We start from the raw sequence: 26,251 nt of genomic DNA, 5'->3' as shown, positions 1-26,251 counted from the left end.
CTACAAACTAACATTTCTACACACACATGCTGTGGCTCCTCTCAACCTACAGACCTGCTGATGCACATTTCTGCATGAAGCTTCTGCACTTCTAAATTGAAGATTTGCACTTCCCATAACTGGTTTTGTCCTAGATTCACCTTTGCTTTACTTGGGTACGCAGATTGGTACGTTTTAAAGACTGCTCCTGTAATAATAAAGACTGCCCTGTGCTTATCCTTATCATTCTTTCAACACACTTAATAATCCTTAATAATCTACAGTTAGAACTGTAATGATTCTTTTTTAGTCTTGACCCTTTCAAGGTTTGTTCCTCACGTTGTCCCCAGTGTGTGATGGTGTTTGTGTCTGTGTGTGTGTGGTGGTGGTGGTGGTGGTGGTAGTGTGTGTGTGTGGGGGGGGGAATGCTGTGGCAATGTCTATTGTTAAATCCACTATACAAATACACTTGAATAGAATGTATTCTGTAAGTCTAGATTAGATTAGATTAGATTCAACTTTATTGTCATTGTGCAAGGTACATGTACAGAGCCAATGGAATGCAGTTAGCATCTAACCAGCAGTGCATAGATAGCTTATTTACAAGTGGCAGTGTAATAAATAAGGTTATGAGGTTATACAGAAGGTGTAATAATATGTACATATAACTGAATAAGGGTTTTATATAAGTATGATACAGTATGAAGTGGTATGACAGATATAGCTGTACAAAACGAATGTCATTATGCATATATATACATGATTTTTTTATACATGATGATGAGATATATACATGATTTTAAAGTGGTGCAAAATAGTGCAGTAGAGTGGTGATTGTTAACACCATATCAGCTGTTCAGTGCAGAAACAGCCACGGGAAAGAAGCTATTTTTCAGTCTATTTATTCTGGCTCTAAGACAACAGTAGCGTCTGCCCGATGGGAGAAGTGTAAACAGACCGTGGTTGGGGTGAGATGGATCTTTGATGATGCCCCTCGCCCTTTGCAAACAGTGTTTTTTCTTTTAAAATGTCCTCCAAGGTGGGTAGTTTAAATACCAATGATTTGTTGGGCGGTTTTCACCACTTTCTGAAGGCCTTTACGATCTGAAGCTGTGCAGCTGCTATACCACACTGAGATGCAGCTTGTGAGGATACTCTCAATGGTACAGCGGTAAAAGTTCCCCAGTATCCTGTAGCACAGACGAGACTTAGACTTAAGTCTCTTCAGAAAATATAGGTGCTGTTGTGCCTTTTTGATCAGGATGGAGGAGTTCATAGACCAGGTTGAACAAAAACACATCTTCTTATACTGTACTTAGCAATACTGTAGGAGCTCTCATCTGATTTAGCTAATAAGCTATTTATCTAGCTATTTGATATTTCTACTGTCCCTGTGGTACTCCAGTTGAAATTTAATTAGGGCAGGAGTAAGAAAAGAAAGCATCAGAGCAACCTAATCAGTAAAAGTACACAATGTGCTACCTCACAATTTCCTGGGTTGCTATGCTAGTGAATTGAAGAGGACTTTGGCTAATGCACATTGTCATGAAGTGTCTTTGCCAAAATCCTCAGAGTTGATATATTGGGCTGACATATTGGCTGATATATTGGCAGAATAAAAATCTGTCTAGTCTCAATTCAGTAAAGAATAAAAAGGCTACTTCTACAGCGACCATGATAGTTATTGTTTACTATGAGCTGCAACATGTTAAACTAGCAATGATTAGTTATTTCTCACTTAAATGTCTTGTCAATACACAACAATCTGACTGAGATGTATACAGTAGTGCCAACAAATTCTCCAGAATAACTATTAGCACTGGTGAACACTTGCTCTGAATTAGACGAGCAGACCACTTCCTTACTTTAAATTAGTTTAATAAAAGAGTCATACACACTACGTTATGAAGTTTTACTGTGTCTTTTTAGATATTTTGTACTTTGTACACATTACAAAAAGTTTATAGGTTCCCCGAATGAAACTGTAGTGCTTTTTATTTATACTGTGCAATGTCAAGAGAAGGAAATCAGCCTAAATTGCTGATTATAGGCAGTGAAGCCTTAAGTGTTTAAGGCTCTGGGTTGTTGATCTGTGGATTAGGGTTCAAGACCCAACAATGCCAAGCTGCTACTGCTGGACCACCGAGCAAGACCCTTAACCCTTTTCTGCTTACAGGGGTGCTGTATCATAGCTGACCCCATCTTCTGAAATTGGGATATGCAAAGATTTATTTGTATATGTGACAAATAAAGGCTTCTTCTATACAGACATTTGTGTTACTCATACAAAGTCCAACAGACATTTACCTTTTTCATATACTGCAAAAATGCCTGTCTCATCCTGACCCCTTCTGATCAGCTTTTGTACTGCACCATAGCCTCAGTTAATGCAGGAGATCCGTTAGTCATCTCCAAGGTAGTGAAATTATAATATAACCAGCATCATAAAACTTGTGAGACCTTGGGGCTATAACAATACATGTATATGGAAATAAATAATCTGTAATAAAGTGAGTGATGACCCTCTTGGCAACGATGGTGAGTCGGGCCTGATTTTGGCTTGGCCCTCTCTTCCCTCTTCCTGTTTGTGTGCACAATCAGTCGGCTAGCGCCCATTCCTTCTGTCAGCTAGAGCAGCACATGCCAGTATTTATCACTCTCTGGAGTTACATTATCCATGCCAGGGTGAGCATTGTTAGACTGGTGTCTAGACACAGAGCTGGCTTGCTTTTCCGAGCATTGTTTGCTGGCATTTTGGGCAAGCCAAGAAACAGGAAGCCTTTTGCTGTATGTTGTAGGAGAATGCAAGCATACAGACACAAACTCATACCTGACAACTGTGTGAACGTTTTATATTTCCAGTGAAATATACAGTTATTGGGTTTATTAGATGTACCCGGATTTTGGAGTTGAATGTATTATTATCACAGATATCATGTACATCTACAAAACAAGTGGACATTGTAGACTGACTTTGGGACAACTCATCTGCAGCTGTGCAATGGAAAGGAATCACCACATGACCACAGCTGGCCAAATGTCATGTGGGTGGCTTTGTTTTTCGTGTGCCCAAATGATGTGGTATCCAAACAAACTTTGGTAATAGCCAAAGATCCTGGACATATAAACAAATATCTGTAAGAAACCATGGAGGACATGGAAGCTTTTAACAGTTTTACAAAATTACAGTAAAGCAACAGGTGACCAACTGCAAGTTCTATTTTTTCCAAGTGAATAAAAGAACCACAGATGCATGAAGAAGCAGGGCTTTCTACATTTCTTTCATACACAGTGTGGCGTTTCTTTCATACAGAATCGGACTGGCATTCCTCACGTCTGTGACCAAAGTGAATTAGATGTATCCATCATCGTGAATCTCGTAAGCGGGCAGACTTACAAGAGAGAAACTTGTGTGTTTTTCTCCACTTCTGGTGCACTTCAACACTTTCCATGTTTTCCAGATTTGATTCCTGGAAAACTGAAAGTGAAAAACTGTTGCCCTCCACAGCACAACCTGCTGTGTTATAGCTACGGTCACAACAGTTTACAGCTCTATTGCCTGTAGTTGTATACTTGTCACAGAGTTGTTGATTCCCGCTTGCAGCTTGTCCAAAATGCTGCGGCTTGACTTTTGTGTGGGGTAAAAAAGAGGGAGCATATTACTCCTATTCCACGCTAACTATACTGGTTGCCTGTTTGTTTTAGAGTGGATTTTAAAATTTTGCTCCTGGTTTATAAATCTCTGAATGGTTTGCCCCCCCTTATCTCAGTGAGTTATTGATTGCGTATCAACCTACTAGATCCCTTCGGTCTTCCAACCAGGATCTATTGTTTACCCCAAAGTCGACGCTTAAGTGCAGGGGAGATCGTGCTTTTTGTATTGCTCCCCCCACTGTCCATTAGAAAAGCCTCTTCTCTTAATATTTTTAATTCCAGGCTAAAGACATTTTTATTTTCAAAAGCATATGGCTGATGGGTTGTCTGTATGATTTTTCTGTTTGTTTTGTTGTGTTTTTTCTGTTTTTAATTACCTAATGGAAAGCACATTGGTCGACAGATTGTGTAAGTAATTGTGCTATATAAATAAATTGTCATTGTCATTGTCATTGTTGATTTCTCCTGAGCTTTGTTTATCTAGCAGCTTGTCTAATGTTTCTGGAAAAACATAACCAAGGAAAACCAATTCATCTTCCGCATAGGATTTATAGGATTTATTTAAATAATAAAAGAAATAATATTAACAATGTGGGCACAGGGGTTTGTTGGTCAGCATGTTTGCCTCACACCTCCAGGGTTGTGGGGTCGATTCCCACCTCTGCCGTGTGTGTTTACCTTACATGCTCTCCCTGTGTCTCAGGGGTTTCCTCTAGGTACCCCAGTTTCTACCCCTTTATATTCCTTATATTCCTCTTTTATAACTTGGCAAATGTTGTTGTTGTTGCCAGTAGTTTCACGTGTTACTGAAATGTATGATGTGTAATAGTTATTTGCTTTTATATCAGTACCAGAATCCTTGGCTTTGGGGCTCTCACAGTGGAGGCACAAGTGTCTCGAGGACTGTAAACCTGCAGAGGGAGCCTTCTTCCTGCACTGTAAAATTACTGCCTCTACAACAAAACCTTACCCCAGGCGAGACACAGAAAACAGACTAGTTAACAGATGTGCAAAACAGGCAAAACATAGTGTCTGTGTTACTTAATTAGAGCTTATTGCAAAACAGATTTAAAGCATTGAAATTTTGGGTTGAGTTTTTCGTTCTGAAATACTTGTACACAACAAATGGTCTGTATGTTTGGTTTACATTTTGTGAGTATACCAAGTAACATGCTGTCTTTCCCATGATCAAGAAACAAATTCTAAAATTAATATAATCTGTATTATCTGAATACAGGCTGGCAGAGTGATGCTGTAGATCCCGAGATACAAAAAAATGTACCTTTCATGGTTCCTTCAAAAAACATACTACTAGCTAAATTGTTACTCTGTGTGTGTGTGTGTGTGTGTGTGTGTGTGTGTGTGTGTGTGTGTGTGTGTGTGTGTGTGTGTGTGTGTGTGTGTGTGTGCGTGTGCGTGTGTGTGCTAGGTGTGATGTTATGCTATGCTAGGTGTGATGGATCCACTTTGACCACCTAACCAGGATGAACCAGTTACTAAAGAAGATTAAATTGTTTAATTATAGCAGTTAAATATGGTGGAAACAAGAAAATTACAGAACAAAATATAACTTTCTAAATTTGAAGTTGACACGAAACTTTAAGTTACTTCTGATCTGTTAACATTCTATCTCTAATGATATTATCTAGTGATGTCAAGCTCTTTATTTCCCAGAGCTAGAAATACTCTAACCCCAAAGTAAATACAGCAAGATAGTTCATAAAGAATTCAAATCATGTTTGTGTATGCAGATCCAGATTTTCTGTTTCTCTCCAAGTCATATTCCTACTTCTTAATTTTCCAATCTGTTCCACCAAGGTAGAATATCCACCCTGTCCATTTACTGTACAGCTTATTCTACACAGGGTCATGGGGAGTCCAGAGCCTCTCCCAGAGGGCCTGAGCACATGGGCCTACTATTCCACAGGGCACAATCACACACACACACACTACGGACAATTTAGAGATGCCAATCAACCTACAACACAATGTCTTTAGACAGAGTGCCCGGAGGAATCCCCCTAAGCTCAGGGACAGCATGGAAACTCTAACCACTAAACCACTGGGTACATTATATATATCTTATTACTTTGTATATTGAAAATCGTTGTGATGCTACACCAAACTAAATGAATATAAAACAGCATCCTGGTTTTGACTGTAAGACATTATTAAGGCTTTGTAATGATTTTTCTTTGTAACACCAACAACCACTGAAGTATTGTGAAGGTTCAACACGCTTACTAACTGCTGTTCTTTTCTTCAGACCCTTACACTAGCATGTGTTTCAAAACCTTTAAGCATACAGTACACCACTCGGGCCTCAGCAAAGATGGTAATTCCACCTTTAAGTTTGAGCTGATGACACTGTAATTATGGTATGGGATTTACCGCCCTTAGAAATAGAGAAGACTGACATTCCAGAACCAGATGGAAGCTTGGCTGTAAATACTACAGCCGTACCTGGGGGTGATTCCCCCCCTCTCCGGAGACTGGAAAACTGACCCCATAGTGTGGGCTTTACTGATCGTTCACACGAATGTAGCATTTGCCCTGAGCTGCTCAGTTGCCCCTCATTTGAGTGAGGGTGATTTTGTCACACAACCAAGTCATATTTCAAATTAATGCCAGGAGCAGGTGTATTAAATATTTGCTGGATATTTTCCATAATTTCTGTGGTACATTCTTATACAGAATCTAATATGTTAACAAATGCTAAACAAGCATGTTCATTTCTGCATACTAATGGGGAAAGCATTCCCATATAAATCACAGCTATTGATTGGGGCGTGAAGGCATCTACAGTGTGTAGGTGAAGTGGGATCCAAATTATCCATAATTATGGAACTTTTCACTAGACACACCGTAAAAAGACTTCTGTCATTAACTAAATCTAATATATAGAAATTTCTGAGATGTATCTACGGCTATTGGATGTAACTGTGAACAAATAAATTTTTTGAAACAGGATAGCTCAGTGGTTAAAACCTTGGATTACCGAACCACTGGCCTAATGGTTAGAGAGTCTAACTCGTAATCCTAAGGTTGTGGGTTCGAGTCTCGGGCCGGTCACTACTGGGGTGCCCTTGAGCAAGGCACCGAACCCCCCAACTGCTCCCCGGGCACTCTCCAGTTGTGTGTTCACGGTGTGTGTGTTCACTGCTGTGTGTGTGCACTTTGGATGGGTTAAATGCAGAGAACGAATTCTGAGTATGGTTCACCATACTTAGCCGTATGTCTTTCAAATCCCTAGATCACCGAGCTGGCACTGCTGGGCTCTTGACCCAGTATTGCTCAGTTTTTTTTTTAAAATGAGAAAAAAATCGTTAAATCGCTCTGAATAAGGAACAAATGCAAATGAACAGCTAAATAGTTGCAAATATGGGTATGAGTAGGAGGCACACTTAATTTTTTTTTTAAATCTAGTGGAAACTACACGTGTGCATAGTACTGCAATGATTTAGGACTACGTGATTTAATTTAATTTAGGTAAACAGCCATATATGAAAATTATGCGTGCAAATGAGTGTTCAGATATAACATTCTCAGGTGATGACGCCCAATTATGATCTCTAGCTGTGGATGAAGAACTGTCAGAGCCAGAATTTACAGACCATGCTGACACTGCTGATGTTTCTCACTGATGTCACCAACAAAGAACTATTACTATCCAAATACAGATATTTGGAACATTATAAAAAAAAAAAACAATTAACAGAGAGTAGCTTTGCATTCCACCTTTATGATGTACAAATAAAATGCTACACATTCATGAAGATGGAGATAGCATCCTGTTACATCCCCATCCTGCCTTGGTTTATGCACCGAAATGGAAACAGCATGTAAAGACTAAATACTTCCAGTACGTGCTTAGATTTGAGGAATTGTTTACCACAAAATGTGCGAGCAAAATGAATTTGGCCTTGAGCATAATCAATTTTATTTCCAAGCAGATGTCCAGCAAATTTTACACACACTGCCAGCTTCTGGAAAAAGAAAAGAAAAAAAAAAACATTTCATTGTTTCTATTCATAATAAGTTATGTATTATGCGCCTCGTTGTTACTGCTGTCTTAATGTAGCCGTAGATAAGATAGCGTGCGAGTGGAGAGCACTTCTGGAGGACATTCCCTACATGTATGAACTCACTGAACTGCAGCTTCATTCATGCCCAGAGGTTAAAAGTCCCACTGGAGCAATCAATCGTTATAGCTTTAGTATGCTGTTGTGTTTTTCCTGTCTTCAGTTTCTCACCCAACAGAATCAGTAGCATCATCTAACATGACGTGACCATATACAATGGCAACTTTGAGAAATGCTTGATTGAAAGGAAAGTGGTAACACCAGGTCAATACATTTGTCAGAAGTAGATATCAGATGAGAAATGATGCAATAAATTTGTAAATTTAGTGTTGTTGTTAACACATTATGAATTTAGCCTGTACAGTAGGTGAGAGCCAGCACATATGCAAGTGTGAAACCTCAGTACATCAATATATATTTCTTCTCATCACTTCTCTGTCTGTTTAAAAAAGAACATGGCGATTCATCCAGTATTGAGAATATTGAGATACAGTACTGTTTAAAAAATGTACCATATAAAATATGCAGCTAGACCAAAGATAATCAGTATGAATTTCTTATAACTTCATATGTCATGGTATCTTTTGGCAGGTCGATTAGGTAGTTAACATTTTTCAGCAGTTATTTTAAAACCTTTTCCACTTTCAATTATTATATCCAAATTCCAATAGGTAAAAAGTTTTATATTTTTTTAAACCGTCTGGCTTCTGATTGGCCAGTGTCCATAATTAGGATTTAATAGGTAGTGAAAAAGTGGTTGTCTTGACGGCGTAAATTTACAGACAGTATGGTTTTGTCTTTGATACCTTGGTAAAATCCAAGCAACTCAGCTGGGTTTCAGGTTTCTCCTTTTGAAACAATTGAAGGATCTGTACAAATAACTGCATGTAAATATAAAAATCTTGGGACCACACAGATACTGCCTTGTTCAGGAAATTTCCACAAACAAACTTTCACGGATGAACAGAAGTCTGAAAGGTTAAGCTGACCCCCAATGAAACAACAAAGGTTAAATCCATCCATCCATCCTTGGTCACAGGAAACCTAGAGCCAGAGGGACTCAGGTCACAAAGTGAGGGACACCCTGGGTGGGATGTCAACCCTTCACAATCACACACCCATTTATTTGCTATGGACAATTTAGAGATGCCAGTCAACCTACAACACATGTTTTTGGACTGGGGAGGAAACCGGAGTATCCAGAGTAAACCCTGATGGAGAACATGCAAACTTCACACAGAGAGGGTTTAGGTTTATACTTTACAATATACTTTGAAAATAAATTAGTATAGAAATTCCCCTCAAATATTTGACCTGGTGAAAATAATAATTTAAAGCATGATGAGATCCGCAGCCACATGTATGCTAAGAGTGTACACAGAAATAGAGCTCCAGAGCTGACTATAATGGCTATTCTATATTCTTTCTAGGGCACTACATTAGAGATGCATTTATGTCATTACACCACTAATCATTATGCATTGTGTCTATTCTCATTCGTAGGAGCTTCACCAAGCAGGACATTGGACATTGCCAGATTCCCTGAACTCTTTGTCAGCTCATAGATCCATTTAAACATTCATCAGTAAAATTCATGTTTGCCAATACACACACACACACACACACACACACACACACACACACACAAACACACACAAACACACACACACACACACACACACACACACACACACACACACACACACACACACACACACACACACACACACACACACACACACACAGCATGCGTCTAGAACCCAAACCCATAGAGAAGTGTCTACTGATCTTATCTAAATAAGTGTTAACACCTTAGGGTCAGAGGGCTGGAGGGTCAAAGAGCAGCAGCGCTTCTTGTCAAGTCTTGCAGCTCTGCTCAGATTCCCTGTGGCACTTTTTCCATTCCTTGCATGTGAATAAATGTACAATAGTTTTCTCTTTGATGAACTGCATGCCCCGCCACTCTTCTACACTCCCACACAGTTGACAGTTTGGGTAAATGTCATTTCTGATATATTCCTATTTGAGGCTTTTGCGAAACAACTGTCCAGATGCCTGACTGCCAGGGGTGAAATGGCAAGATTTAGAATATGGCTGAACTAGCATGTTAAAACTTGTAAAACACTAAATTCATAGCTATATAGGAGAAGAGTATATGTTTTTGGCTTTGATCATGACAGTTAACATGGGCTATCTTACACCAGTCACACTTACACCAGTATATCTTTGAAACTCTTGTCTGACAATCGCAGAAAATGAGTCCGAGAGACATTATTAATCAGATAGAAGTACCGTAAAATGAAAAGCAGCAACGAGAAGGGTTAGGAGGATAAATGTGTAAGTATTTTTTCTTGCCAACTAATCCTAACACTGCAGCAGAGGAGGATTTTTGGAGCGTCTCGCAGAATGGGCTTTAAGGGTTAATAAGAGCTAAACATTACACTGCTACCATGAACAGTCTCTGGATACTGTTGAAAAAGCCATGATACAGTTCTTAATTTGCTAAATTGTTCATTCCTTCATTCATTTTTTCCTACTCCCTGTCTGGAAAGAAAACATGGGAAATTCCACATAGATAATAATCTAAGCTAAAACCTGACCTTGTACCTGTGAGGCCATTGTGTCTCCATGCAACACCTAAATTATTTGTCCATTTATTTATGTACCATTTCTAACACTATAGAAGCCTCAAATGGACAAATGATTATGATATAGTTAAGGTTTATGCCATAATTACAAATGAAAGGGAGAGATAACAGACAGTAAGAGAGAATAGGGTTGTGTCTGGGATGTGTCTAGTAATGTTTCTGATCTCTGAAACATCGTGTTGCTCTTGGATCCTGCTAAAGACTGCAGAATGATTCTGGAGACAAAGATATTATGAATATGAATAACAGTGAAAGCTCTTGCTTCACCGTTAGCACAGAATATTTGGAGAAAGGCTTTGTGTGCTGTGTTGGCAGTAACATTGTTTTGATCCTTTTAATGAATTACATATACAGGAACAGTGTGGAATCTGTTTTTCATTCATTTGGTTCAGTTCTGCTTAAAATCAGCTGGGACTGAACAGCAAGTGACAGTCATATAGGAATATATTAGTGTAGTGTATTTATTTACAGTTTGGTTCAGAATTGTATCTGTTTTTTATTTTTTTAAAGCCATTCGGTTCACCTCTGTAATAAAAATTAGACAAAAATTAACTGGTATTAGGTTATATAGACTTTTCCATTTTAAACTCTTTTAACTATGCAAATTAGGGATGTAACTGAACGAATATGAATGCATTATTCAGATTGACCAGATGCTAATAGTACATGAATATTTATAGGAACAATATTAAAATTATTCTAATGGGTTTGTTGTTTATTTTTTATTTGCACAATATTTACGTATTTACGTATGTAAGTTGCCAGATTTCATCAAATTCCCACCCTAACTACAGCTCAAAAGAACAAGGTAGCAGGAAACTATAGTGCATGTCTGCAATATACAGTACCTTATATGCTCAAAATGCAAATGTTACTCAGGAAACTTTCTTCACTACACAATAAATGTGAGTGGACAATCTGTGGAATTTTGGAATCAGAAGGGAATTATTGACGCATCATAAAAGCATTCAACACTTTTGTTCATTGTGTTTATCGTGTGTGTGTTCTTTGTAGTAGTTTAGCTCATGCACCCCACCTCAGACCTGCAAAGAAAGTGAAACTAAACATCAGCTGCAGTGGTTACAATACAGTCGTTTAAATTTATAACTATACAAACACAATAAAACTTTTCAGTGCATTTACGGCATTTTCTTTCTATCTCTCTTTCTCAAACACACACAAACAGACACACATACACACACACATTTACACTGGGTCTATAGAGGGTCATCATTTGTACAATATCTGGAAAAAAAACTCTAAAAAATCGATTGATTAGATTAGATTAGAAATGATTAGATAATTGTATGAATGAGCTGGAGTACTGGTGTTCCTAGTGAGTGCATGAATGATGCAGTACATTGAAATAAATGCCTAATTGGGGTTGGTCTATTAGATTAGATTCGATTAGATTAAATTAGATTAAACTTTATTGACACCGTGCAAGGTACATGTACAGAGCCAACTGAAATGCAGTTAGTGCATTCAGAAGTGCATAGATAGCTTATTTACAAGTGGCAGTGTAATATGTACATATAACTGAATAAGGGTACTGTATATATAGTGTGTTTTTTATGTATAAGTATGATACAGTATGAAGTGGTATGACAGATAGCTGTACAAAAAGAATGTCATCATGAATATATACATCTACAGTGTGTGTATATATATATATATATATATATATATATATATATATATATATATATATATATATATATATATATATATATATATATGTGTGTGTGTGTGTGTGTGTGTGTGTGTGTGTGTGTGTGTGTGTGTGTGTGTCTGTGTGTGTGTGTTGCTGTTATAATACAAGTTTAAGTCCAAGTCAAAATCATTAAAGCTCAGAATAAAAAAACAGGCAAAGACTGGGTGATTAGCAAATGACATAAAGTAGGCAGGATTTAAAACCCAGAAGAATCAGAAACGAGGCAAAAACCAGAATGGTAGAATCACAAAACACCTACGCTTGGAAAGAGCTGATAACAAAGACACAGTGTGTAAATTCTTCACAGCGTGCGTGTGACCTAGGAGTCATTACACATATAAATTAACACGTTAAAGCAAAGACCCAATTCACAATGGAATATTGAGGATTTATTCCAAAGCGTTATTTTATCTTAACCAACATATCACAAGAAACTAAAACTAATACATAACAATTATTTTTAAATTGAAGTCTGCTCAGTATAACTTTTGTCTTTTTTTGCTCATCAATACTGAGCTCGTATGAGAATAATTCTATATACAGAAATCTCTTGTAGTAGAAAAAGAGGGGGAATAGATCCAAGAAATAAAAAAGGGGGAGGAAATTTAATGATGCGTGAATTCTAAGAAAATCTGGCTGAATACAAAATGAATATATTAAGACATAACGTCAGAAAATTCAGGAGAAAGATAGAAAGCAAAGGAATGCAAAAAAAAATCAGTAAGAGGAAAAACTACTAGATTAGATGAGAGGAAAGAGAAAAGAAAATAACTGGGATTCTATTGTTTATTTAGGTGATACAGATTGGCCAAAGCACATGGATAAATTCAGATGAGGAAAAATTAAATCCAAGGATTCCTGAGCTTCCCAGATGATAATTATGAATTTTCTACAATCCCAAGCCTTGATCAGTATAAGTTTTTAAATCCTAGATTTATTATTTAGCTCTACTGTAACTCTGTGACTGACTGGTTAGCATGTTTTCTTCACATCTCCAAGGTTGTGGGTTGCTTTGTCCTGTTTGCATGGAGTTTGCATCTTCTCCCTGTGTTTTGGGGTTTACTCTGGGTTCTCGGGTTTCTTCCCCAGTCCAAAGACATGCGTTCTAGTTTTGCATTGTTAAATTGTCCATAGTCTGGTTTTGTGCCTGCCATGAATCAGCACCCTGTCCTCTGCCGTTTGCCCTCAGTCACCTTGGGATAGGCTAAATAGTACAGAAAAAAGACAGACTACCACAGGGTTTGGCTATTTTCTTAAATATATACTGTATGTGGTAACATAAACAGCTAAAAACCTAAAGAATATACAGTACTTTGCACTGACTTGTCTTTTGTAAAGCATGTGCTGAACAGCTTGAAACGATACTTAAGGAATAAAACATGACACAGTGTGTTGGTGTACTGTTAGAAAGCAATCACCTTGCGGGTGGATTGATACGAGCTGACACTCAGCAGAGGGACTTGTGCATGTGTAGAAGAAGCAACAACATGCACACCATTGCTCACACACTCATCTGCATATTTTATGTACATCTGGAGTATAATAAACAGCATCTACTATAGATGGCACATCAGAGCCAAAATATCCTTCTCTGTTAACAAATCAGACCGAAGAAATATTTAGCTATTGCATACACATGATCGCACTCTGCCAAACAACTGACAAGCTCTGTTTCTCTCACAATGTTCCAACACTGTTGTGATTGTTGTTACAAACTGCATCCCAAATTTAAACCTGACCAGTGTTTACTAATCTAGAAAATCCAGTTTTGTGTACCAGAAGACACAAAACAGACTTTTATCAATGCTTAAATGCTACACAAGATTTCTAAATTGTAAAAAAAAAAAAAGCCAGCGATTTGAGACACAATGCTAGTTTGTTTAGCAGCGGTAGATGGATGGGAAATACAGTATGTAATAGAAAATCAAGTGACCCACATGGGGTTGCAACTGCTAGTCTGAACCCCTGATCTAATCCAGGAACATTGCTATTTTAAACCCAAGTATGCAGTATAATACACGAGAAAATATAAGTTCATAACTATAATGGAATTTCACTAAAAACATCTATCTATCAATAAACCCCGGCACTGTTGAAAGTGATGGTGTTTAACAGTTCTTCATCACAACAAGCACAAATGCAGTAATGGTCCTTTTGTAGATCATTTCATTCGGCAACAGTGTTTTCTGGCTGTCATGAATGAGGATACGATTGTCCAAGATTAATTCAGTCACGTACTTGTTTATTTTCTATTAAATTCATGTCTGCTATAGTGTCATTGTAAATAGTGTATTACTGTAGGTTTAGCTCAGGTGGTTCATGATCACCTTGGCTCAGGTTTTCATACTTCTCAGTCTGACTACCAAGGAACCAATCGCAAGGCAGTAAATATATAAATACAGTCTGAACTTGTCCTATTTCTGCATTTCATGTATTAGATGCACTGTAGTGTAATTATTGTGTACAGTCTTTCATGTAGATATAAATAATGTTATTAGACTAGCCTTTATCTATCTCATAAATATTGCTAAACCAAGAAATAGAATATTATTACAATGAGGCTGGAAGCAACTTAAGGTTTTATAAAAACATTGATCTATATAATATGTAATATTTAATATTTGATATATAATATCTATTCTGATATTTAATATCTCTATAGATGAAATGGGATTTATTGTATTTTGTTTGTCATAGATTTGGGTGAGTTTGATTTGATTTCCAGGACTTTAAATACACATGATTACTAATTGTGTTATAAAATGTACAGATTCATACAATTAAAGTAAGTTTAGTGGGGTTTTTTCATAGGTGCAGTAAAGTATGCACTTTTATGTACAGAGTATGTCTAAGAATTGCCCTTGCCCTTGTGGGTACTGTAATTGAGCTGAATTTAGAAGTGCACAGTTATGCCAGTGCGATATTGAAATAAGCAATTAATGCATGTTATGGGGTTGTGTATAAGTGTTGGGGTTGTGTATAAGTGTTGGGGTTGTGTATTCTATTCTATCAGCAATTTGCCAAATATGCTAAATGCATCCTCACATAAAGTTTTATATTACTAAAGGGAGGGTAAGTACATAAACTATGCTTACATAGTACATAGACTATGCTTAAAAAAAAGATAAGATTTTCAGTGGAAGAGATGTAGTGGTTTACAGAGTATACAAATGAACGATGCTTCATTGTGCAATGCAATAAGTTTGCGCACCCACCTCTGGGTAGCTGGGGCAGAAACGCCCTCATCTCGCAGCTTGTTATTGATCACATCTCTTGTCAGTCACAGAGAAGGGCGGAGCTTACGGCCCCTATATCCCTTTAAGGTCAGCACGAGTTTCAGTTCGCATCCTCAGTATTGTGCAAGCAGAGACAGGGTGCGCTTCAGCATCATCCTTTTCCAGCTCGCATACAGTAGGTGGCCCACAGAAGTAGAAGTTTAGAGGGAACGTTAGAAGAAAACTGACTTGATGCAAAGAGGATTTTAATTCGGAACGACACTCGGGAACAGCTAGTACTCTGTTCCACCTAATCCTACTGTTTATTTGACTGTAGGAAGGCTGGGAAGTCCTGGGATTAGAAGTGGATGAATGGTTACTCCATTATCTAGTTGTACCTGAGAGTCTCGTGACTGATTTCAGGGTTCTTTGTCAAAGCAGTGCACGCGTGCGCTCTTGTCAGTATGCGCAGTGACAGTGTGTTGGCCCTTTTGAACTTTTGCGTGTTGCTGCGTGCGTCCGCGGGTCAAGTGTGTGCGCCGTGCCCGAACCGCGCGTGCACACCGGTCCCCGCACAAGGCTGTGAGGAAGGGCGCGTGCTGGCGCGGGACCCGTGCGGTTGTTGTGATCAGTGCGCGCGACTCGACATGGAGTTGTGCGGCGGCGAGAACTGGCAACTAGGCTACTGCGCCCCGGGGCTCACATGCACCGACCTGAACCACACCGGCGCAGTAACCAGTCCTCATATAGGGATCTGCAAAGGTGAGTGTAAAAAAATAATAATAATAATTGGAGTCTGTAATTCATTCATTTATTTATCACAATACGTAAGTAAAAAAAAGTAAGTAAGAAAGAAATGCTAGAAGTTTTATACTATTAATAAGGATGCTTTAACTGTAGTAGTAGTAGTGAAGGAAGTGTAGTTGGATGTGAAAAGGTATGACCAGCTTCACTTCCGGTCAAACAAACGCACACCTGGAGCGAGCTTCTGAGGAAGCAGGGGTGTCAGAGTTTGACCAAATAGTGGGTCTAACTGTTTAGTGTCGCCATGAGACCTGAACATGGATTTATTTATTTTTTAATTTTTTTTACTTAATTTTTTACATTTCTAGAGTAAAATATGAGAAATTCCTTATGTCTTTAAAATAACTTTGGACATTCACCGGAAAACCTCCTCCTCTTAGAGGGTAAAAATGGTTTAGTCTAGGTTAATATATACTGTATATATGTAGAACAAGAACATATTTTTAAAAAAAATAACCACAGAAGAGCAAAAACACGACCTTTGTTAAGTGTAAACTGGATGTAAAGCTTTTTGTTTTTATTTTTTTTAAACAACTTGATGTTTAATTTTGAAATAAAAAAATCAAGGATGTGAAGAAATGCTTTGCTTCTAAAATAGATAAAAAGCTATTTATTCTGTACTGGATAAGAATAATAAGTAATCCTTCCAATCTTTCATTTCAAAATAAACAAACAACAAACACTGACATCTGGTTGGTAAATTGTAGTTTAATTGAAGCCATAAGGACAAAACCTGGTATATTGATTTTTTTAATTTTTTTAAATCATAAATCTGTGATCTCGGTGTTGCAAACTTCTTATAAGAATACAAATTTTTATGATACCCATGAAAGAAGGCATCCCGGGTCCTAAATCCTAATTTAACCTTGGAGAATAAAACTCCACTACAGTTCTAGCCTTGTTTTTTTTTTGTTTTTTTTTTTTGGCTTGATGGATTGCTCAGGATGCAACCAAACAGTCATGCAGAAGTGTGAACCTCCCAGAAAGTCCCGGGACTAAATGGCCGTTCCATGCCATCATACTCGTGGGTCTGGTTGGGTTCCATCTTCTTGTCCTCAGGGACAAGGTCTGTGATTAAAACATATTTACATCAAGCAGAAGGCTAAAGGATAATCTTCACTTGGCTTTGTTGTGACTTTGGCATATTAGCTGCTTTGATTTAGTTAATGACCTGAAGTGAGACAGGCAAAAGTAAAATAAAGCAATACGTTTAAAACATTTTTCTTTTTAATGTAGCTGTTAATTCAGTCACAGGAAATAACCTTTAACACCAGAATATATACTGTAGGTGGCATTAGTTCTGTAAAATCTTAAAGTATGATGAGAGCTTGATGAGGCGTATAATCATTATCCCTTGTCTGATTGCAAGCAGCTGAAGCATAATCATACTGATGTATTATGCATGAAAAGATTCATTATGCATTAATTATCTCACTTGAGCTGCTTGAATAAATAAAGTGATTTTCTGTTCTGTTGATGAATCAAAGAAATGTCTAGAGATGTGGAGAGACCTGACTTTATTCACGTGATTTATTCCAGTGTCCTTAATGCATTTTAAATGCATGTATTTAAGGTACAAGTATTTGTCATGTTTGTTATCTGCTGTCAGTGTGTAGTGTTGCTGACTACAAAGTTCTGGTTCAATCCTAATTGCAAGAATGCCCAGTTTTTGTACATGTTCCAAAAACATGCCATTAGGTGTATTTTCTAAAGCTGCCTTAACATTGTATGATACTGGGACCAATTTTGCTGTTACGAGCACAATACCACATAGTAAAGGATAGTCTTTGGTTGGGAGTTGGTGTTTTTAGGGAACCTGGTGTTTTTAGAATGTACAATATAACAGTCACTGATGGCCAATTTGGTACAGTCAGTGATAGCCAATTTAGTGCAATAACAACAAAAGACAGCAGGCAATAAAGTTTAAAGTAGAAGCAGCATTTATTGTTACATATACATTACAGCACCATGGAATTCACATATTCAAGAGTGTTTGAAAGTTAGGGTCAGAGACCAGGGTCAGTCATGATATAGCATCTTTGTAACAGTGAGGGTTAAGGGCTCTCAGTTTAGCAGTGCTGGAGCCTCGAACCCCCAACCTTCTGATCAGTAATCCAGTTGAGCCACCACTAACGGTTTCAGACAGCTTTGCTTAAGATCTCAGAGTGTGACACTCGTCTAAAATCTACCAATAGGAGGATGGCATATGATTACACAGAACCTAAGAAGCAACTACAGACATGGTAGTGGTGAAAGTGAAACATAAACAAAAATGTACTGTATGGAATTTCAAATATGTTAAATTGTGGCAGTAGACAGAATGTCTCTGTAATGTCTCATCATGCTTAAATCATGTCAGGACAAAAAGGAACACGATATGGAAACAATTACCTGCTCAACATATGTGCCACGGGCATGTGCCATATGCAAACTATAAGAAGAATATTTATAACAGGGATTCAGATGTTTTTTTTTGAATGTGCTCAGAATCAGCCTGCTATAGATTGTAAGTTATAGATGACATGCATTTATGTAAACGATTTAGCTCAAGGCATCTCATCAGGCCCGAGTGAACTAGAGAGGACGGAAATGGAGGTTTCGACTAAAACATAATGTTCTAAGATGAATGGACAAAGATGTGTCTATTCCCCACCAGTTTAAGTTTAAAACAGATGTGTCTTAGAGTAGATGTGTGCACTGGGACAGAGTTTGAGAGTGGGCAGTTTCAGTTTAATACAGTCACTCAGATATGAAGCATTTGGGACAAATAAAGGCCATGTTAAATAACAAGGAAACTTGGTGGTATATATTTTGGGAAGCTTTTTTGTAGAAAATATCACAGACAAGTGCAATAAAAAACTAGAACGGTACATTTCCTAAAGAAAATGTGAATGTGCTTGCACGTGACGTCAGTTCCCCTCATTGTGCTGAGTGTTTTGATATATGACATGTCCATGTTGTGCAAAATTTTTGATTTCGCTTATTTTGGGGGCGGGGCTACACGTGACGTCAGTTCCCCTCATCGTGCTGTGTTTTATGTTGTGTAACTGAGATATGGCTTCTTTATATTGCAATATGGTTCATAAGGTGCACTACATGGTTGCTAGGGTATGGCTGCACAGTTACTATGGTTATATTTGCAGACTAGTTTCTCACCTGCAACAAAAGAGCACACCTGAAAATCCATTTATCTTTTCCTGAAACAAGCGCCATGAAGGTCTTGAACTAAAGCATCAATCAGTGATTTTACTGGGAAAAAATATAATCACGTTGCAATAAGGATCATTAGTTCAAATGTAATGTATTAACTAACATTTACTAACCGTGAGCAATAAATTATTGTATTTAGTAATCTTTGTTAAAATAAAGTTTATTCTTTGTTCATGTTAGTTCACAGTATATTAAGTAATGTTAACACGGTGTTAATAATGTATTAGTAAATGTTGAAATTAACATGAAAACAAATGAATAAAAGCTGTAGAAGTGCAGTTCATTACTAGTTCATGTTAAGTAATGTGGTAACTAATGTCAACTAATGAACCTTTATTATAAAGTTTTAGAAAAAAACAAACTGAGGAGTGGGCAGGACTGGTCATTCTCTTTTTGTGCAGGCTTGAGAGGGACACCTAAGGCACACGTCTATTTCAGAAGCTGTGATTCTAATCAAACTTAGTAATGTGAAACTACAGCTCTAAACATTTTGATTCCAATTTGATTTGTCTGAATGAATGGGCATAAATGAATCCTTAAATGGTTCTGTTGTTACTGTTTCATGTTGATTTCTGGCCATTTGTAGGCAAGCAGTTTCTCAGTCACTGTGCAATGGACCACATTTAATTAAATTACATGAAAGTTTTTTTGCTTTATTTTATCATCATGCTTCGTCAAGAATCCCAAACTAAAGCTTTGACTCGCACCTAAGCACTTAGCATACCTTCCTTTTACCTATTTCTATGAGTTAGGAAACATTAAAAGGTCCATTTCTGCTGGTAATTAGAAGTGCCTGGCCATTCCACTTTAAACTAGCATTATCTACCATTTCAAATACTTCCTCTATGGTAATGTTATCAGCCAAAGCCTGGCCTCTGGAGCCATTCAGCTCAGGACTTGGATGCCAAGACATGAAGTCTCCAAGACCCACTGGGTAGAAGTGCACTTTTCATTCTAAATTAAGACTTTGTTTTCCCCACATACCCTAACATTTAACAGTTGTTGATGGTTGGCGTCTGAAGGGAATCTCTATGATTAGATTGCTGCCCCTAGTCTGAGTGCAGTATAAATGACCAAAAACTATATTTATGATGCCCATAATTTTAATCAACAGCTAATATTTCCATTCCAAAATGTAATGTACAGTATATGAAGAAAAGCTAACAGGGCTAGCCAATTTCTAACAGCCCTTGCTTTGTGACATCCCCGCATTAAGTGTACAAATATGAAAATGCCCTCGCGTTAAAGGTCCGGATGGAAAAGTGTTGGCGGCACAGATCATTTTAAGGTGACAGGAAGAAGGAGTGAAAGTTCTGTGGAGGCCAGATGAGGGTTAAGTTGAAAAGCCTGCTTATGCTCAGGCTGCTAACCTGTCTGTCTGAACCAGCTGCAGTCTCCTGTTCAACATACACACATTAATCCACAGGTTAGTTTCAAAGCCACATGTGTAAATTTCTGTCCCAAAGGCCTGGCTGTGTACCGTTTCATTCCATGAATAGGTTTCTTTAGTACCGTTTTAAGGTGGGTTTTTTTTTCCATGTTTAGTGAGCGCAAAACTTTTTTTACTCTAGGAAATTCTTTCATAAACACTTTAAAGGTCTGATGTTTACCCAAGCTCTAAACTAATTAATTCTGTACAAGGTTTACTTACCTAAGCGGAAGGTGGATGTCTTGTGTATGTTTTCTGAAGATAAACTTGTGGATGATTTATATATTTCATAACAATCATCTTATTTATAAAAGTCAACTAAGAAGTGGATGAAAAGTTCATTCATTCATTCATTCATTTTCTAACGTTTATCCGAACTGCCTCGAGTCATGAAGAGCCTGTGCCTATCTCAGGCGTCATCGGGCATCGAGGCAGGATACACCCTGGACGGAGTGCCAACCCATCGCAGGGCACACACACACTCTCATTCACTCACACACTACAGACAATTTTCCAGAGATGCCAATCAACCTACCATGCATGTCTTTGGACCGGGGAGGAAACCGGAGTTCCCGGAGGAAACCCCCGAGGCACGGGGAAAACTCCACACACACAAGGCGGAGACAGGAATTGAACCCCCAACCCTGGAGGTGTGAGGCGAACGTGCTAACCAATAAGCCACCGTGCCCCCCCTTGGTGAAAAGTTATATTTGATTAATCAATCTCCCACATTATGTAGTGTGAAAAAGCAGATTCCATTTCTCAGGATAAAGTTGAAATCTTCTTCAGTGTTTAGAATTGAATTGACATTTCTTTACAGATATCTAGGGGGGGAAAAGTGATAACGTTACCTAATGGTGACAACAGTTCCACTGACCTATAGTAGTTAGTTTAGGGGTATAAAATAAAAGAATTTAAAGTTGTTCGGTTTTATTCATAGTATGTTACCATTTCAAATGTTAGAGATAAAAAGTATTTTCTACGCTTCTGTAAAGCTGCTTCAAGACAATGGCAATTGTTAATAGCGCTATACAAATCAGTTGAATTGAATTGACTAGCAGTAAAGATTCTGAACAGATGAGAATTTGATGCAGACGGAATTCATTTATTCTTATCTTACCTTAAAAATTATTTTTAATACTCCAGTTTAAAACAAACAAAATAAACCATGCTGTCAATTTGCTAATCAACCTAGAAAGTTTAAATGGAATTAAAAATATACGAAAGCCAACAAATGTGATTGGATCAGCCACAAGAGAGGATCGGCTAAGTAACCCAAGCTTTTTCGTGCTTAGGGAACTAGTTTCTAAACCTCACCTGGTGTAAATCTGGACCATGGCCACCAGTTGAGGACTCATGGTTTGGACCATGTTAAGTTTTTAAAGCCTGTCCCTGTTATGCTGTGTTTCAAAATATCACAAGTACATTGCTTTGTGTGCTATAATGTTTGCTAAGAGTTTTGTCATGGAGTGTGTGATTTCACATAGCTTTGGGGAAGAGTTCATTCATTCATTCATTTTCTACCGCTTATCCGAACTTCTCGGGTCACGGGTAGCCTGTGCCTATCTCAGGCGTCATCGGGCATCACGGCAGGATACACCCTGGACGGAGTGCCAACCCATCGCAGGGCACACACACACATTCTCATTCACTCACACACTCACACACTATGGACAATTTTCCAGAGATGCCAATCAACCTACCATGCATGTCTTTGGACCGGGAGAGGAAACCGGAGTACCCGGAGGAAACCCCCGAGACACGAGGAGAACATGCAAACTCCACACACACAAGGCAGCGGTGGGAGTCGAACCCCCAACCATGGAGGTGTGAGGTGAACATGCTAACCACTAAGTCACCGTGCCTAGGGAAATGTTGATTTGCCTTATTGTTTAGAAATTGCAGCAAAAACCGGAGCGAGAAGGACATAGATTGAACGGTTAGAGAGGGAGAAAGAAAAAGAAGGCACCATGAATAAAAAGAGTGGAAATAGTAAAGCAAAAGACCCTCATAAATCGAAAGGACTTAGACGAGACTGCAGTAGATAATCCACAGTGTTCATGACGGAGATCTTTCTTTAAATAGTGAAGAAGAGAACTGCTTTTGTGTAGTATGAATATAAATCTCCCAAGCACCTTGTCACTGCATAAACAATTTGTACTGAGTTCCTTCTATGTAAAATATTTAAAACAATCAGTGGTGATCCCTTCGTCTCTGATACGTCAGAGGTCTAGTGTGGAAGACGAACAGTGCCTTCTATCAAGTGGGTGTAACCTTGTGAGTAAGGAGTGTGTCTGTGAATCCAAACACTTTTGCCCCATCTCCTTTCCAGAGGCTTGAGCCCAGGGCATGAAGATGGGTGAGAATTATTGTTTATTTAGTGAACATTTCGATGTTATTGGCTGAAATGAAGTCATTTATGGTCTGGGGTGGGGAAAGTTTCACATCATTGCTCACAGCAGGGACATGTAGTTCTGCTAGAAAACATGGTTTAATTCCAACACTAATCACACCAGATGTGCTTAATCAAGGTGTTCAGGAGGCTTTTGAATATTAGGGTCAGATGTGTTGGATTAGACTTGGAAATAGATTGCAGTATGGTTTGATTGATTTCCTACAGCAAGGTTTGGCATCTCTGACCTACAAATTATGCGAGTGCTCTTGTGAATGTGCTCTTTCTATTTCTCTCTCACTCACACACACACACACAAACACACACACACACACACACACACACACACACACACACACACACACACACACACACACACACACACACACACACACACACACACATGCTCTTTTTAATCAGAGAGTTTGGTGGGATTTGAGATGACCTGCACATAACACATAGGTAACATCATTGCGTATAATGTGTAATGTCATGTCTCTCAGAAGCCTTTATAAAAGTCACATGGACAAACACAGGGAGAAGTTTTTTTGGGTCTCTTAAACCCAGCTTGCATATTGTTTTACTGTAACCTGACCACCATAAGCTGTGAATCTGCCACTCACACTTCACCTATGCCAACCACAGCCAGTGCCAACTAGCCCCATGTACACTACTTCTATTATTGACCTATAAGCTACATGGAAACCCTTTTCTGGTCTGAAGTTATCTGACAGTGAAGTATTCATTCATTCATTTTCTACCCGGAGGAAACCCACAAGGCACGGGGAGAACACGCAAACTCCACACACACAAGGCGGAGGCGGGAATCGAACCCCCAACCCTGGAGGTGTGAGGCGAACGTGCTAACCACTAAGCCACCATGTCCCCCCTGACAGTGAAGTAAAGATTATAAAGTTAAAATATATCCATTACAGGACACATGTATAACATGATATCTAGCTAGCTAGCTATTGGGGCTACGTCGAAAATTTAGATTATAATTAACAACCCTGATTAGGCGACACTTATTAAGCAGTCTAAGGAAATATAACTGCTCTACCGGTCTATGTTGATAGCGTTTCAGTCATCTTTCTGTTTGCAATTTTTTTTCTCCCTCAAATCTTCCTGGTGTTTAATTACGTAGTCTGGTGTAGACTGAAGGGTAACACATGAAGCCAAACTAAATGTATCTCCCAGATTGTGTGTGCCCGTGTGCCAGTGTTCAGCCAGGCTTTACGATGCAGTGCAACCAATGAAACAGAAAACCTACAAACATGAAGAATTATTCCAATCTGTACAAGGCCTGAAGAGCCAAATGTGTGTGTATTGGCAGGATTCTGGGCATGTGGTCAGGAAGCAGCGAATGATTGAATGTTGAGGATGATGAGGTGATGAAGGCTCAAGCCATGGGTTTAAACATAGTCAAATCCCTTTCCTCTGTAATATTTCTGAAAGGAAACTATGCTTGAAAAGTGGAAACAGTACTATGACATACTGTAGCTGGGCTAAGCCACACGACGTTCATTATAAATAGCTTAGTATATGTTTTTTACCGTAAATCGATGTCCGTGCATAATGCGGATCAGAGACAAAGCTGTAGCTAATTTCTTTCTATCCCAGACTGTATATTCATGCAGGCTTATCAGCGAGTCATGCCAGGCAATGACAAGTCTTCTAGATTTGGTCTCCATTAGCCTGATATTTTTCTTGACTGCTTCGCTTAATAAAACATCATCAGCAGTATCTAATCTGTCATCCTAGTTTCCTCGTGTCCTTTTTATTATCCCGTTGATGAGACTATGTTATATGACACATTTCTCATCCCTATTGGTTTCATTATCAGGCAGTTAACAGGCATAGGGTTTTTAGTTCTTACATCTAAAACAGACTTGACTAAAGAAAAAAACAAGAAAGCATTTTTATTTTTTTTTTGCATTTAATAGCAGGTTAACATTGCTTCTGCTTTTTTGGCTTAAATTTAATTAGTGTTAAAGCAAATTAAAATGGCATTAGTGGCTTGGTGTTCAACATGTCTGCCTCACACCTTTAGGCTTGGGGGTTCAACTCAACAAAGTTAACTGTTGTCTAAACTGCTCATTTTACTTCAGATCTTTTTTCTTTCTCTCTTTTTGACGTGTGAGACGGATAATTGTCCTGTTTGACCAATGACCTTAGTATAGCTGTAGGATTTTCTCCAGAATTTCCTTGATGGTCTTCAGACGTCATCATACACTGCACAGTTCCAAAGTAGCCAGTGCCAAGAGGCAGCAAAGCAACTCCAGAACACCAGCGAGCGTCCTCCATGTTTCACAGTAGGGGTGGTGTTTTTCTTTTTCTTAGAAAACTTCATTTTTTCTTCTGTAAACATAGAGCCGTTGTGATTGACTAAAAAGCTCTCATTATGTCTCATCTGTCCCAAGGACATTCATCAAAAATGACTGGAGCTTTTCAAAATGCATTTAGGCAAAAACCAGACAGGGTTGTTTTGTATGTCTCTGTAAGAAGTGAGATCCTCCTGTTTTTTATTCACAGAATAAATCCTCCTGTTTTTTTATTCACATTTTCTTTACTCAAAACTGTCGTACCTTGAGCATAAAGGTCAGATCAGTCTTGTTTTCCTGGGGTCTTTCGCCACGATTTCAACAATCTTTCTCTTCAGACTTGGGTCATTTTTCCTCTTGCAGCCATCTCCAGGAATGTTGGCTGCAGTCCTACAAGCTGTAAAATTCTTGATAATGTTGGCAACAGTGAACACAGGAATATCAGTACCTCCTGATATGGTTGTGTAGCCTTTGTTTTCTTGGCTATTCAATTTTTTTTCTAACCTCATCAGATTCTCAGACTTTTCTCGTCTTTTTCACGTGTGGTTCGATCGACACTGACACCAAACAGCAGTAGGAATGCTTATCTACGTTAGAGTTTGAACAGAATAGTATGAAAAAACATGGATTAAGTGCCAGTTCTGTGGGTGGAAACACCTTGTGGATGAAAGGGGTTAGAGGAAAATGCAGAGAAGGGTTTCGAGCTGCCAAGAATGATGCAGTGAGTCAAATGATTGCACTTTACAACTGTTGTGAGCAGAAAAGCATGCAGAGAACAACAATCTTTTATTGTCATTTCAAGC

General features: G+C 38.4%; 1 protein-coding gene across 1 annotated transcript in view; it reads left to right on the top strand.

Moving 5' to 3' along the window:
* Positions 1-15,386: 15,386 nt before the first annotated feature.
* Positions 15,387-26,251, top strand: part of LOC113660322 (cysteine-rich motor neuron 1 protein-like) — a 55,741-nt gene continuing 44,876 nt past the window's right edge. The window contains exon 1 of the mRNA XM_027173724.2: positions 15,387-16,054. Within this exon, the coding sequence (XP_027029525.1) occupies positions 15,757-16,054 (298 nt within the window). The 5' untranslated portion in view covers positions 15,387-15,756. The remainder of the gene's footprint in view (positions 16,055-26,251) is intronic.

Source organism: Tachysurus fulvidraco, chromosome 12 (assembly GCF_022655615.1).
Source record: "Tachysurus fulvidraco isolate hzauxx_2018 chromosome 12, HZAU_PFXX_2.0, whole genome shotgun sequence".
Lineage (NCBI taxonomy): Eukaryota > Metazoa > Chordata > Actinopteri > Siluriformes > Bagridae > Tachysurus > Tachysurus fulvidraco.
The sequence above is the reverse complement of the archived record's forward strand: the minus strand, read 5'-3'. Positions and strand labels throughout refer to the sequence as shown.